Source organism: Folsomia candida, unplaced genomic scaffold (assembly GCF_002217175.1).
Source record: "Folsomia candida strain VU population unplaced genomic scaffold, ASM221717v1 Fcan01_Sc034, whole genome shotgun sequence".
Lineage (NCBI taxonomy): Eukaryota > Metazoa > Arthropoda > Collembola > Entomobryomorpha > Isotomidae > Folsomia > Folsomia candida.
This window is the reverse complement of record NW_019091226.1, coordinates 762,043-776,014: the sequence shown is the minus strand read 5'-3', so window position 1 is coordinate 776,014 and position 13,972 is coordinate 762,043. Positions and strand designations below refer to the sequence as shown.

Sequence of the window (13,972 nt, the reverse complement as noted above, 5' to 3'; positions counted from 1 at the left end):
CATTCTCTGCAAATTGTTGACGGGGATTAAAAATTCAGAAAAGCTTAAGTTTTAAATTTGGGGCTAATTTTTATCACAAATTTGAATAAGCTCTTTAATTGCAATTATATGTCTCATTTTCTCATTAGTGACAATAGTTTGTTACGGGTCTTGCAAAAATAAGCTCCTCCCCCAGAAACTTTGGCCCCAAAAAACTCATGGTTCCCACACTTTGCAGTCTGACAACAAAAGCTTAAAATGTTCGTCTTTCTAAGGAGAAAAATCTGGCATTAGGTTGTCAGACTGCAAAGTGTGGGAACCATGAGTTTTTTGAGGATTTATATGTATGTAGGAAAACCGCGAATTTTCAAATTTTGAAACTCTGGATGCATAAAAATGTTCGCATTCAAGTGGGAATTACAATGTCAAATACAAGTTGATGTCTAATTCTTACTGTACGGAGTGTGCATTGACTTTCTCATTTTTCCAAATTTTATTCCCCCATTTTTGAAGGGGGGTTAGATGCACATATTTCAAAAATCGTAATGTTATATATATCCTTGCACCAGGAATTAAATTTACAATTTTTTTAATTAAATTCGGTGACATCGACGCGAAAAGGATTTGCACAGTACGCTTGGCCTTGCTCTGTCTTAAAGACAGGCCATATATAATTTTTTTAATGTTGTTAAGGAATTTTTTTAACGTTGCTAGGGAATTTTTTTAACGTTGCTACGGAATATTTTTAACGTTGCTAAGGACATTTTTAAACGTTGCTAGGGAATTTGTTGACGTTGCTAGGGAATTTTTAACGTTTCTAGGGAATTTTTGTAACGTTGATAGGGAACTTTTTTACTGTCGCTAGGGAATTTTTAACGTTGCTAACGAATTTTTTTAACGTTGCTAAGGAATTTTTTTAACGTTGCTAAGGAATTTTTTTAACGTTGCTAAGGAATTTTTTATAACATTGCATAGGAATTTCTTAGCGTTCCTTGGGATTCATAATTGTCCATTGTAATTCATAATTGGGATTGTCCAGGTCCACATCCATAATCATATTCATAATCATATTCATAATCATATTCATAATCATATTCATATTCATAATCATATTCATAATCATATTCATAATCATATTCATAATCATATTCATAATCATATCCATAATCATATTCATAATCATATTCATAATCATATTCATAATCATATTTAGAATCATGTTCATAATCATATTCGTAATCATATCCATAATCATATTCATAATCATATTAAGAATCATATTCATAATCATATTAAGAATCATATTCATAATCATATTCATATGAATAATCATATTCAGAATCATGCTCAGAATCATATTCATAATCATAATCAGAAATCTTATCTCTTTCCTGATTGGTTCACCCAGAAAGCCGGCAACCAATCAGAATGCAGGAATGTCACGGAAAATTTCACGGGACGGACTTTTCGAAATTATATAATATAGATATATGTCCAACCGAATATCAAACCTTTAATCCAAAGCATCCAAAATTTCAACCAAGTTTTAGATTTTGAGATTTTCAACCAAGTTTCTAAATTTTGTTCAAACCTTCAAATAATTTGCACAATATCCAATTATTTGTAAACAAGCTTATAAGCCCGTCTCCCGCCGGGCGTAAATTATAAGCTGGAAATATTTGTCGGAGTGTTAGCAACGTTCCGTAGAAGAAGAGAAAGTACAGAAAATCATGTTTTGATATTAAGCAGAATATTCCGAATATTCTAAATGTTCTGAATATTTATCTCATATTTGATGGTGGTTATCTAGGAGTTGATAACCAACATAAAACAATCATCCCAAGACAGCTATAATCAGACTTTTTTTTACCTTTGAATTTTCGCGCCATTCGAAATATGACTTTCTTTACTTTCACTTCCGTTGCGGAACACTTCCGTTGCCGTCAGACATTTCCAGCTTATAATTAGGGAATTCAAAACCGGACCCTTTTCTGAAAACCGGTTTTCGGTTTTTCCGGTTTCCCACCCACCAAAACCGGTGAAAAACCGGTTTTTCACCGTTTTTTCAAAATAATATTTTGTGCACTAGACCGGTAGAAAAATTAAGTACCGTAAATACTCTATTTATAGCCGGGACTGAAATCCAAAATTCAGTGTCACAGACCCGGCTATAATTGAAGACCGGCTATAAATAGAGACCCGGCTAAATTCTGTTTTGGTTATAATTTGGATTTCAAATTTTAAATTTTGAAACAATATAAGTTCAACTTACACAATTTGAGTAATGATTTTCCAGTTTTATCAATTAACAAAAGATCCGATAAGTACACCAGTAGATTTGCTAAAGATGAGAGGCTGGGAATACAGAGACGTTATGGGAACCCATAAATAGAGACCCGGCTATAATTAGAGACCGGCTATAATCAGAATAGGGCTATAAATAGTGGTTTTACGGTATGTGGGTATCGTAGGTTTAAAAGCTCTAACCTTAGGAACAATGGCCTAACAGAAAAATTCACGAAAAACATCAAACTAATTAAAAAATTTATCTTCTCTAATTCTTTGAGGAAATAAATATGCTAACTTAAGGGATTATCTGTCAACGTAATATGAAGATGCCTATTAATTGTAAATTTGTAACCGAAGCCTAGTGTTATTCTAAAAATTATAGGAAATCACTATCTACTTCTACATGTAATCCAGAACAAAATATTTACTACATTCGTAGGAAATGAGATAAAACGATTCCACCCATTTGCAAAGTTGTGCAGTTTTGGCGAAAGCCTTCACGACCAACCTTACTGTAACATTTGCACTGGATTTTGACCAGACAAATTTTTATCTATTCATGGACAAGATACGCATTTTCTTAGTGAACAAGTCGGACCGCACATATGTACATATATATGTATGATTTTTCAAAATACGCATTTATACAATTTTCGACCAAAGCTTAAAGCTGTTAAAATGCTATAACTTCAGGTTTTGCACGTGTTTCTACCTATTACTGCCATATATTCTGTCTCAAGCATTCCGCGCGCAAAAAACATCAGTAGCAGTTACGTTAGCCAGTTGTACTATTTTTTATTGAATTCCCCATGCAATTGTCTATCAGAAACCATCTTTCGAAATTTTTTGTGATACAAGGTGCTAAAATGACAGATCGGACAAATCGACGTGTTGCAATTTTTCAGAAACATTTTTGCAAACATAAAAATTCGGCATTTTTCAATAAATCATTAAAAATCGGAACTAATTGCAAGATGGTCGACCATACCATAAAATGATCCACTAACATTGGCAGTGTTGATAACCGAAAACCGAATTGAAGGGAACGGTCAAAAAGGTCACAAAAAATCACGAAGGCGCACAAAACCTGAACTCGGCTGAATTCACGCCGGATCCTAAGAAAAATTTCCCTACAAATGAACGGTCCAAGTAAAACTACGTCCCAGGCCCCTAAACTCGACCTTGGACTTATGTTTTTAAGATGTGAAAAGAAACACTTGCTAACTTCACGCCAAGTAAAAATAGGACCCTTGAAAGCCGGGCACTGATCATGCGGTACGCGCTTGAAAAATGGAAATAAGTATTTTTCAAAGATAAGTAAACTTTCACAATAAAGGTCATATAAAATTAGCAAAAGCACTTTGTCCACACCCCACCAGTCCATATTATTCATAAAATTTTTTAAAATATTAATCGGACCCACCATCCAGATTCTGTGATTTTTTTATTCGGCGTAGATTGGATTTGGTCAAAAAAGTGAATTGTCTTCCTCTGGGGGTGAAATTTCTTGTCAAAAAGTATTTTTTGAAGTTATCGAGCGAATGGAAGAACCACTGGACCACAATCTATTAAAAAATAGCTGCTAAGTATTCGAGCAGGGCTCAGGACCTGCTGATAAGGCCAAAATAGTAAAAATGGGGTAAAATTCCAAAATTTCTTACTCCATTTCGGATCAAGAATAAAATTCACTGTCGCCGAACCTCAACCTTCTGGAATACGATATGTGGTCCAAACTGAAGCTAGATACATGTGCTAAACACCACACAAGTTTGGAATCCGAGAAAAAATCTGTCGCTTAGAAATGAGACTAATATTCCTTGGAATGAGTGCGTACCGCGAGTGAGATGTGGATATCTAGACTTTGGGCTATTGTAGCTTCGAAAGGAGGAAATTTTGAAAAGTGCCCGGTATATTTTGTAGGGAATTTAATAGGCTTTCTCATGATATCGTTCGTTTTTTAAAATTCACTAAACTGAGTCCGCTACATTAATTTGTTTAGTAGTCAAAACTTATGGCAGTAGTAGGTAGGTTAGAACCACGTTCGAGGTTTACTCGAAAATATAATTTATGAAAATATAAATTTGAAGTTCGGAGTATTAATTTATGAATGAAATACGGAATCGCTTAAAAAGTTAAAGGGGTTAAACAGCCGTTATCGCAGTTGGGTCGACCACCTCCCATGCAACATTCCATATCGATCTGATATCAGAACAAGATCATTCTAAGATATTGCCTGATATCAGGAATCGATTGTCATATTGATATCGGAACGACATCAGTGATCATGTCTCCAGCACGTCATTTACATGATTTAAAAACGACATCAGTTTGCGATATCTATATGATATCGTAACGACATCAGACTATGATGTCGTTGACATATCACGAGATATGACATGAATAGGATATGGTCCAAGTTGAAACTGAACCGCAATATTCAATTAGTGCAAGTTGGAGTGTAGCGGCGTGGACATCAAGTTCTGTTAAAAAGGTAATTTTTTAAGTAGAATTTGTTTACAATAAAAATGAGAAAAAGTATAGTAGGTAAAAAGAGATTACAACAACTTGCAAAAAAAGAAACTAACGAAATATCTGTTGGTATAACTTATCAATCAAGTAGTCAGTTACACGAACCAGATCAGTTAATAAATAGTTTGTCCGAGGAGGGAATTGATAATCACGAGGAAAGTTATATTAATTCCACAAGTTCTAGTGACAATTCCATCCAATTTTCAGATTGTGATGATGAAAGTGATTATAAAAATTGTGAAAAAGTGACCTCATCCTCTACTGAAACCCTAGAAAGCATAAAATCTTGGGCCTTTGACTACTCAATTAATCACAGTCAGTTAACTGGACTTCTAAAAATCCTAGGTACCCATGATTGTTTTAAAACCTTTCCGTCAGACAGCAGAACTCTTATCAAGCCCGTGAAGTTTAACGCCCCTACAGAAACAGTTGTCCCTGGAGAATATGTGCATTTTGGATTGAAGACATATACTCAGCAGGTCACAAAGCTACACCCGACATTAAATTCAATCCCCCTTCAAATCAATATTGATGGTCTTCAAGTTTTCAAAAGCTGTTCATTATCATTTTGGCCAATACTGGGATATTTTGGTGGATTAAATTTCAATCCATTTGTGATTGGAGTTTATAGTGGAAATAAGAAACCAGAGAATGTCAACTTATACCTTCAAAAATTAGTTGCGGATGTCAATGCAGAACAAATTACAACAAAAGACAAATTTAAAATACAGTGTTTTGTTTGCGACGCGCCGGCAAAGTCGTTTGTGAAGGCAATTAAAGGGCATAATGGCTACCATGGTTGTGATAAGTGCTGCGCGGTTGGAAGGAGTATAAATCGGCGTATGAGTTTTTTCGAAATTAACAAAGAACTGAGAACTGATTTACAATTTCGCCAACAAAATGACGAAGACCATCATATTGGAACAACGGAATTGACGAAGATAGATGGATTGCACATGATTAATTCATTCCCTATCGACTACATGCACTTAGTCTGTTTAGGGGTAGTCAAAAAACTTTTGAAACTGTGGATAAAGGGTAAACCAAAGCATCAAAAATTGTCAGCTTTCCAGATATCTCAAATTTCAGCAAGATTAAAAGTATTCAAAAAATTTACTTCATCTGAATTTTCCCGTCAACCACGATCATTAGAAGAAGTTGACAAATGGAAGGCAACGGAACTGAGATACTTTTTACTTTATTGTGGCCCTGTGGTATTGAAAAATATTATAACTGACGAAAATTACAATTTATTTTTAAGTTTATCCATTGCGATTAGAATATTGTGTTCTGAAACATTACATATTTCCCTTAACAATTATGCAAAGTCATTACTAATTTACTTTGTCCAAGCCTTCAAAATCCTATATGGAGAAGAACAGGTGTCTTACAACATTCACGGTCTCATTCATTTAGCGGAAGACGTGAAAAATTTTGGTGTGTTGGACAGATTTAGCACATTCAAATTTGAAAATGAACTTGGACAGTTAAGAAAATTAGTTAGGACGCCCAATTTGCCACTGGAGCAACTGAAACAAAGATTATTGGAGAGGGAACTAAAATTGGAGGCGCGAAACATTCAAATAAACGGGCCATCCTCACAGCACAACAATGGACCACATCTAGAAGAATCTATGGGAAATTTTACTCAGTATCACGTATTAATTACACCGAATTATACAATTAACTGTAGGCTTCGCCGCGATACTTTCGTGTTAATACGTGAATGCGCAGTGCTTCGGATTCTTAACATTCTTCAAGACAATGATACCAGTGAGATTTATTTAGTTGGACATAAGTACAGTAAATTGGACTCGTTATTTTCCCAGCCGTGTTCGTCAAAAGTGCTTCAGATTTATAGAGCTGACGAAAATCATTATAAACTCTGTCAAATTCGTGCTTCCGAGGTTGTATATAAATGCCAAGTATTTCCTATCTCTGCGGGAGTTATCGCCGTCTTTCCACTAGTTCACCAGCTTTAAGATGTTCTACATTGTTGAAATGAAGGAGGACGAAAAGAAATGGGTTGCAGTGGTGCCACAATCATATTTCGACAACCAGACGTGTGCATGGCCAAATTCAAAAAATGCAGCAGTAGTCGTAAAATCCGGCCGCCCCCCAAAATCATCCTTTCCCCGATATGCCGCTAGGATTCTTCATGCATATGGTGTGATATTTTATGATTTAGTTAATTGCGTTGGTATTGTTCCTTGTTCTTAGTTATTTTGTTATTATTTCAGCCACATACGAGGAGGCCCGGAAGAAAATTGTGCAAGCCGAGTTGACTTCAGATTTATCTAGTACCGAGGCGGATGATTTACCTCACAAAAGGACTAGAAAACCGCAACGATTCACATCTCCTGGAAGCGATAATGACGTAGAGGACTCAGATGACGACAACGTTTTACACGATTTAAGAGGTCAGAAACGTAAATAAAAGTCTGTTTTATCGCTTCTCTTATCTCCTTAATATTTCATTAATTTTATTTTTCTCAACAGCTTCCGCACATTCGAAAATAACCACTGAGGTCGTCAAAACTCACCTTCCGGAAATGCCTAGTCTTGCACTAGTTGGACATTGTACCGATGATAAAACATCGGATTCATTAGAAAACGCGGACGTCGTACTTGAGAATGCAGATGGTGCTATTCTAGCAAATTCGTCATCATCACAAATTGTGATGACGAATTTGGACGTGGGTAAGTAAAAAATTATACAATGCATTTATCATTTATCTTCTCCCATTTACTTTATCCTTAGTTCCTTTTGTTGTATTAAAATATTATTAATTAAAAATAGGTGAACTAAACATGGATCAGCTCAACTGCGCTTCTGGGTCAAGTAGTCAAAATCCTTCGAACGTTGTTGGAAAACTAAACGTTGAGTGCGCCGAAGGTTCTGAAATTTTACGGCAGAACATGGAGTGGACAGTAGCTGAAGCCTCACAGCCATTATTTGTGACCAATATTCCAAAAGGTAACATTTTTTGGTGGACGTAACACTTTTTATTTCCATAAACATTGTAACTTTTATGATTTTATTAAATTTAGCTGAGTGGAGCAAACTTCTTACGGACGTGGCATTAATTAAACTTAACTTGGATAATATAAATAAGAGGCTCACAAATTTTTGCAAGGAGGATTTAAAATCCAAGGAACCGCCAATAATTGAAAAACCATTTGACAATTTAGCTGAGTTTCTCGCATTTGACGAGTCACTTATGCACAATGAAGGAAGACAACTAAGACTTGTAAGATGGCTTGTTTATATATAAATATGAACTATTTTTTGAGAGAATTATTTAAATATTAATCATGTATTTTTTACAGAAGCGTCACATTTCTCGTGGAGGTAGCTCAAAAGTCCCGGAAGTCGTTGGCGACATCCTAAAGAAGCTATTTACTAACTTTTTAGCTCTTGGGATTAGCTTTAAAGGGTTAAAGCAAAATTACAATTTTTCATCAACAACGTGCTGGACTGTCATGTCAGGTACCGTATGCATAATATTATAGTATATAGTAATTGCAATCAGTATAAATATGTACTGATTGTAAATGTCTCATTCCATAGATTACATAGGTGAAGCCAAACCGGAAATTTCAGAGAAAGAATTGGCTAAAGCTGTAATTTCCTGGTTCCAGCACGCAGGTGACCGACTGAAGGCTGAGCAAACTACTAAAAAATCCAATACTAAATAATTTTTTAGCTTAAAATCATTAATGCGTGTACTGTTTGTAGAATGTTAAGTAAATAAATAAATTTTGAAGAAAATAATACCATGTCAGTGCATGTCATTTTTGTGCCAACGCATGACATCCATCAGACATCAATACGATATCTAAACAATATCAGCGGTTAGACTTAGTCTGACATCGTGGCGATGTCGGAGTGAACATCTTTATGATATCAAAAGTTGGGAAATAGCGATCCAATCTAGACATACACTGATGTAGTTCTGACGCTCACTGATGTCGTGTGGATATGTTCATATCCAAGTTTTTGTATCATTTTGATATCATATTGATATCAGTAAGTTGCATGGGCTGTTAATAATTTATGTAGTTTTTCAAATACATTGCTTTTAATTTTGTTGAGTGTTTTTGCAACTTTTTAAACTGTGTTAATCCAAAGAACTAGCAACATTCTGTTAAAAATTATCAAACGGTTTTTCAAAATAATTCCAAGCCTCAATTTAAGCATGAATGTTATCGATTTTGTTTAAATAATGTCAAATTTCGAAAAAATAATAGCGTTTAAAAATTTAAAATTTTGACGAAAATCCGGTTTTTAGAATTGCCAAAACCGGATTTCGGTTTCACCGAAAACCGGTTTTTCTCCGGTTTTTCCGGTTTTGAAAAACCGGTGTTGAATCCCCTACTTATAATGTAGAGTACAAAAAAAAATAATTCATGATGCCATAAAATCACAATTTCAAAAAATCGTCATAATTTTGCAAAAATTCATTTAACAATGAAAAAACATTACTAAATCTCCAAAAATTTGCACAATTTAAAAAATTCGTCCAGGAGGTCCCTATTTTTCATGGTTTCAAAAATGTGTACTAATTGAAGACAACTGCATGATTCAAAAATGTTAACAATTAAAAAAATGTATCGCAATAACATATAAGAAAACTGAAAAATTTGGCGGATTTTTTTTCAACTTATTTGAAAATTTTAAAAACTAAATATAATAAAAAATGAACAGGAATTTTGGAAAAGGTTGTTATCCACAAATCTATCAGGCCATGACTTTTCACTCCATCAAGGGTGTGATATGAGTATAAGTAGAGCTAATAATTGTTCCTATCCTGTAAAATTACACGGGATTCACTCAGTTATCACGAAATATTTCGTTTCAACCTCAATTTGCACTACATCCTCTATGACAAAGGCTTCATGAATTATCGGCCAAATAAAGTTAATTTGTGCAAAATCCTGGCAGTCAAGGCAAGAGGGTAAGATTTAGCCGAAGAAGAGCTAAATTTAGCTCCGGCTTTATTTAGCCGATCTGGAGCAAGATTTAGCTCCGAGAGCTAAATCTAGCTCCTCAAGCTCAATTTTGCTCTGAAAAAGAGCTAAATTTAGCTGATCCTCGGCTAAATTTAGCTTGGTCAGAGTTTGAAAAGACCGACCGCCTTTATTATGCAGCGACGGTTACTTTCGTCAATTTAGGTGAATTAAGCATATTTCGCTTAACAAATAAGCAATGGCCCAGCTTTGTGTGATCTGGCCCACCGTAGTTACAAAAACTTAAAAGTGAAGGTTATTTTAAATTCATAGTTGTAGATTGAATAATTTAAATTTGGCGGAAGATTTGGAGCAAAATTTACCCTTCGGAGCTAAATTTAGCTCCGGATCGGCTAAATAAAGCCGGAGCTAAATTTAGCTCTTCTTCGGCTAAATCTTACCCTCTTGCCTTGACTGCCTGGTGACACAGTACATACGACTCCTTTCTGAGTTTTGATATTACGCCCTATTTACTACTCGCACCTCATTTATAGAACATATGTATCTTATTCTGCTATAGGAAAAATTCAGATTTTCAGTTGTGACGTGACAAGAGGGGGGGAGGGGTCACGACGAGCGTGACAAAGGCGTGACAACAGGGGTGGGGGGTCCTAAAAAAGGTTTTTTTTGCGTGACATAATTTATGGATCACCCCTATGTAGAATTCGAATTTTCTTGAAATTAATTATTTGTCATTTTTATTTTGTTTAACCAACGTGCTACTTATCGCTTGTTCGAATTTTTCACAATGCAGCACATAAATTATTAGATATTTTGATACCTTATGTAATAATAAATATTGATGCTATGCGCCACGACCATGTACATACATACCATAATGAATTGAATTCACTATTTTTTTTTAATAAAATGAACTTTATTCAATAATTAAACCACAAAGTAAATATTGCATAAAATTAGTAATTATTTGAATATTGTGGGATAAAAAAGATTAAATTAATTCAATTCATGGCTAAACTTGAAATTTCCCAAGTTACAAATTTTTGTATCCAGATATTCTATCGGTGTCTTAAACATCTTAACTTTACCAAAAACTTAATCTTCCAAAGGGTCAGGGTCATCATTGCCCAAATATCTTAAACTTTGACACCGACATTTTGTTTGGCTCCATAAATTTGAATATGTCTCTGGCAGGTTCCTTGCTAAACTGGAAACCAAATTAATACAAGAAAACTGAATTATCACGTTACTCCATATTCCACACGTAATTAAATGGAGTGAACCTACGTAAAGATCCTTAATTTCAACCTCGTCCATTCCATCCATAGCAAAGAGGAGTTGTTTAAACAGGTCCATCTCGACCTCGGTCAAATCGTGTTTCACTTCGATCCCATGGCGTCTTGTTATCTTCAACGTTTTCAACCCTAAAGTTTAAACCCACATGGAAATAAATGCAACAGGTTTACAGTACAGGGTGGTTTAAATGTATCGCTACAGTGGAAAATTTTGCAAAGGGAAAAAGTCCCTAAATCTCCATTAGTTACAACGATTTGAGCCCCAAATCCTTAATTTTAAAATTTTGGGATTAAGATTTTTATTAATTAGTATCAAAACTGAGGGAACACTGATTGATGACAAAATTGTTAAAATTGCAGCATTTCAGTGACAAAATTTTGATAACTAATGGAAATTTACGGACTTTTCGCATTGAAAAATTACCATTGTAGACAGGGCGACTTTTACATAAATCACAATGTGTATTAATTACAAATTTTAAAAGCTACCCTTACCCTTATACAATTCCAAGCCATTCAGCAGAGCCTGAATGATATCCAGAATTTCTTCTGGATACTTGGGCAGCCTCAATTTCAAGTGTTTCAACCCCACCCAACCCCCACACGCTGTAAGAACCACACCCAAATTCATCCCACTCTCCTTCTCGCGGTAGTCCGTCCTGCCAACCGCGACTACCTCCAATCTCACCAAGTTCGGAAACGCCGTCTTCAATCCTTCCAAAAGTGTGGGATCTTGTAACTCATGAATCTTTAAATTCTTCACACTTCCCAACCTCCTGCCCGAGTCGAATATAGTTTGCAAATATTCATGCAAACCTGCCAATTTTGTCGTGCTTGTCATCCCAAATTTGTCATCCCAATCACCAGCGTTGTGAGGGACGGCATTTTGTCGAAGTCTTGCAAAACGTCGTCACACTGAAAAACGTCGATCAGCTGGTTCCGATACGTTTCCAATTTCGGCATCTTTCTCGGTAAGCGGAATCTTTGCCTACCCCAGTTTTCGGAACCGTCGATGGTTTGTATTTGATCGTATCCAAAACATAGGCTGACCAACTGGTCATTAATTGGGCGCAGCATGTCGGACATTTTGAAAAGTAGGAAGCGCGGAATGTTAAATTCTCTAAGGGCATCCAGTGCAATGGTTAAGGAGTTGAGAGATTTAGAATTTTCGAAATTGGGATAGATCCCCCATGGAAGGGTGACGTGCTTCAAATTTGGCGCGGCGTTGAGAACGACTTGAGCAAAACTAGTGAGGGTAATAAACGGCGTCCTGTCTGAGGAATTGAGTTGAAACCAGGACAACGTTCGCTTTGGTGGGAGAGGATCGAACAGCAGTTTTTTGATGTTTTCAAATTGGCACCAAAGTTGTTAGAAATCATAAGATTATTTAGTATATTTAGGCAGACTATGGTAGTCATGAAAATATGAATGATTGGAGGCAGATTCTTTGGTATGTGTGTTGCGTGGTTGAATACGCACTTGCTTTTTAGTATTGGATGTGTGAACATGTTAATTTTTGAGTGTTCAATTAAATAAATAGTTAAAGTCAAAGTTTCCAGTTATCCAGTTCTCTCGTCAATTTAATTTCATCCCTCGACTCCAATCACATTTAGGAGGTGACTTTACAACGGGTAGTTGCATTGAATAGTCCTCACATTTCTGGTGACCTCGACGTGATCCGGAGCCGTGTGGGACCCTGGGACGAGGTGAACAGTATTGGAGCTGGATTATCATCAGTTGGAGAAAACGAATTTGCGGTTTGCTATAGCCTTAAGTATAGCATTCCCAGGTAGTAGCTGTCCAAGTGGAGTCAGCATTAGTCGTTTTCTAATTGTATTTTGTTTTTCTCTTGGATTTTGAGTTCCTGAGGTCACTGTCATGGACCGACTCAGGAGATCGAGAGGCCCGCTGTGCGCTTCCATAACTCGCACCTTGGCGGAGATGGAGGCAGAACTCGCTAAAGAGGAAGCCGATTCAGATGTCCTCGCGACTAAGATGAGGAAATTACGCGAGGTTCTTCAGGACGTGGTGGACAAAGATCAAGAGGTATTGGATAAATTGGTAGATGAAGAAGCAACTGAGCAAGTTTATCAAGAAGAATTTGGTGCCTGTCAAGAATATAAAGATAAAGTCCGCACGATGATCCATAAGGCGGAAAAGTTTTTGGGATCTCAAGCAGATGCTCATAGCAGTGATTCATTTTATGGAACGGCCAGAGAAATCAACAAGAAGCGCACATTCAAACTACCGAAGATTGAATTGAAGACGTTTGGTGGTGAGCTCACGGATTGGTTGTCTTGGTGGTCACAGTTTAGCAAAATCTATGAAGATGAAGACTTGCATGATACAGATAAATTTCAGTATTTAGTTCAGGCCACGCAAGAAGGGTCAAGAGCTCGTGACCTTGTGCAGAGCTACCCGCAGACTGCTGCAAATTACCCGAAGGTGGTGGCGGCCCTCAAAGAGAGATTTGGTAAAGATAAGTTATTAAAACAAGTCTATGTGAGGGAATTACAGAAGATGGTTGCTGCGAGTATGAAGAATCCTGAGAAGAATCAGTTATTCAAAATCTTTGACAAGTTGGAGAGCAATTTGCGTGCTTTAGAGTCTTTGGGAGTGACACCAGATCAGACTGCAACATTTATTTTCCCGATGGTTGAGTCGAGTCTTCCCGAAGAGACACTTATTGCCTGGCAGCGAAGTCCTGATTTTGGTAAAGATGGATCTCTTCTGCAACCACCGAAAACCGAGCTCGATTTTGTCCTGTTTCCTACGGCAGGAGGTTGAGAACGAGCAACAGAGAAGCTTGGCTAGAGAGGGCAACGAGAAGAAGAAGAAGAGGGAAAAAGGAAGAATTACGAAGACGACAACATCCCTACAGCAGCTGGTCTATTTAGTGGACAGGGTCA

The 13,972-nt window shown here is 36.4% G+C and overlaps 2 protein-coding genes across 2 annotated transcripts; both read left to right on the top strand.

Annotated features, from left to right (window-relative positions):
• Positions 1 to 6,733: 6,733 nt before the first annotated feature.
• On the top strand, positions 6,734 to 8,574 carry LOC118439375. The gene is made up of 7 exons (XM_035860626.1): positions 6,734 to 6,964; positions 7,038 to 7,217; positions 7,297 to 7,497; positions 7,598 to 7,774; positions 7,849 to 8,048; positions 8,128 to 8,287; positions 8,369 to 8,574. Exons 1-7 carry the CDS (start codon positions 6,781 to 6,783, stop codon positions 8,494 to 8,496), a joined length of 1,230 nt encoding a protein of 409 aa, XP_035716519.1. The 5' UTR covers positions 6,734 to 6,780; the 3' UTR covers positions 8,497 to 8,574.
• Positions 8,575 to 13,004: 4,430 nt separating this feature from the next.
• On the top strand, positions 13,005 to 13,850 carry LOC110860743. Its single transcript, XM_022109840.1, has one exon. The coding sequence runs from the start codon at positions 13,005 to 13,007 to the stop codon at positions 13,848 to 13,850; it is 846 nt and encodes a 281-aa protein (XP_021965532.1).
• The last annotated feature ends 122 nt before the right edge of the window (positions 13,851 to 13,972 follow it).